This window comes from Phalaenopsis equestris, unplaced genomic scaffold (genome assembly GCF_001263595.1).
Source record: "Phalaenopsis equestris unplaced genomic scaffold, ASM126359v1 Scaffold000411, whole genome shotgun sequence".
In the NCBI taxonomy this organism is placed as follows: Eukaryota; Viridiplantae; Streptophyta; class Magnoliopsida; order Asparagales; family Orchidaceae; genus Phalaenopsis; species Phalaenopsis equestris.
In genome coordinates, this window is record NW_018164852.1 from 553,269 (window position 1) to 554,014 (window position 746).

The 746-nt window shown below is 29.0% G+C and overlaps 1 protein-coding gene across 1 annotated transcript in view; it reads left to right on the top strand.

The window, feature by feature from the left end:
- Window positions 1–746, top strand: part of LOC110027010 (DNA-directed RNA polymerase III subunit RPC10-like) — a gene marked incomplete in the record, with an annotated part of 37,236 nt that overhangs the window by 33,225 nt on the left and 3,265 nt on the right. The window contains 1 exon segment of the mRNA XM_020728268.1: window positions 68–152. Within this exon segment, the coding sequence (XP_020583927.1) occupies window positions 68–152 (85 nt within the window).

Consider the following 746-nt stretch of genomic DNA (forward strand, 5'->3'; position numbering starts at 1 on the left):
TTTTTTTTTTTGTGTTTTTGATTTTTTTAATGTTACGTGTTTTTTTTCTTGTAATTTTATATTTTAGATAGTCCGTGAGATAAAATTAGTAAGGAAAGAGATTGAGCCCATCTTTGAAGCAGATGACATGAAATATGCTCCCAAAACTGCAGGTAACTAATTCTAAAACTTGAGTAATTCTTTGATTAGTCTGCTACTCTTCCATTTTTTTTATATTTTTGCTGCTCTTCCATTTTATTTAAACTTTTTTGCTTTACATGATTTTACATTCTAGTAGATAGTTTTATATTTCTAGGACAATTATTTGTCTCAATTTAGTTATTGGTTCTATTCCTTCTTCTTTTGGTAAAGATGTTGCAAGAAATGAAGCTACTTTGCAAGTTTGTAATTCAATTTTTACTTCATTATAACATACTATTTTACTTAATTAGTTTGCAAGTATTGTATGCTTTGTTGAAGAAGTTAGTTAAAACTTTTATTTGAAGGTACCTAGTAGGAACAAATATAATAAGCACATGACAGAAGAAAAAACAGATCTAAGGCCATAATAAGATAGTAATGTTTACATGATTTAGCTAAAACAATTTCCTAAATCCAAGAAAAAATCCAATGTTTGTTTCTCTCTATTGAGAACGAGAAAGTCTCGGCCAGAGAGAAAATGGGAGACAAAATTTTGAGACTTTAAGAGAAAGATGAGAAGAGAAGCTGATAGTTTGGGCCTGGCTCAATTACAAGAAGAGATAATG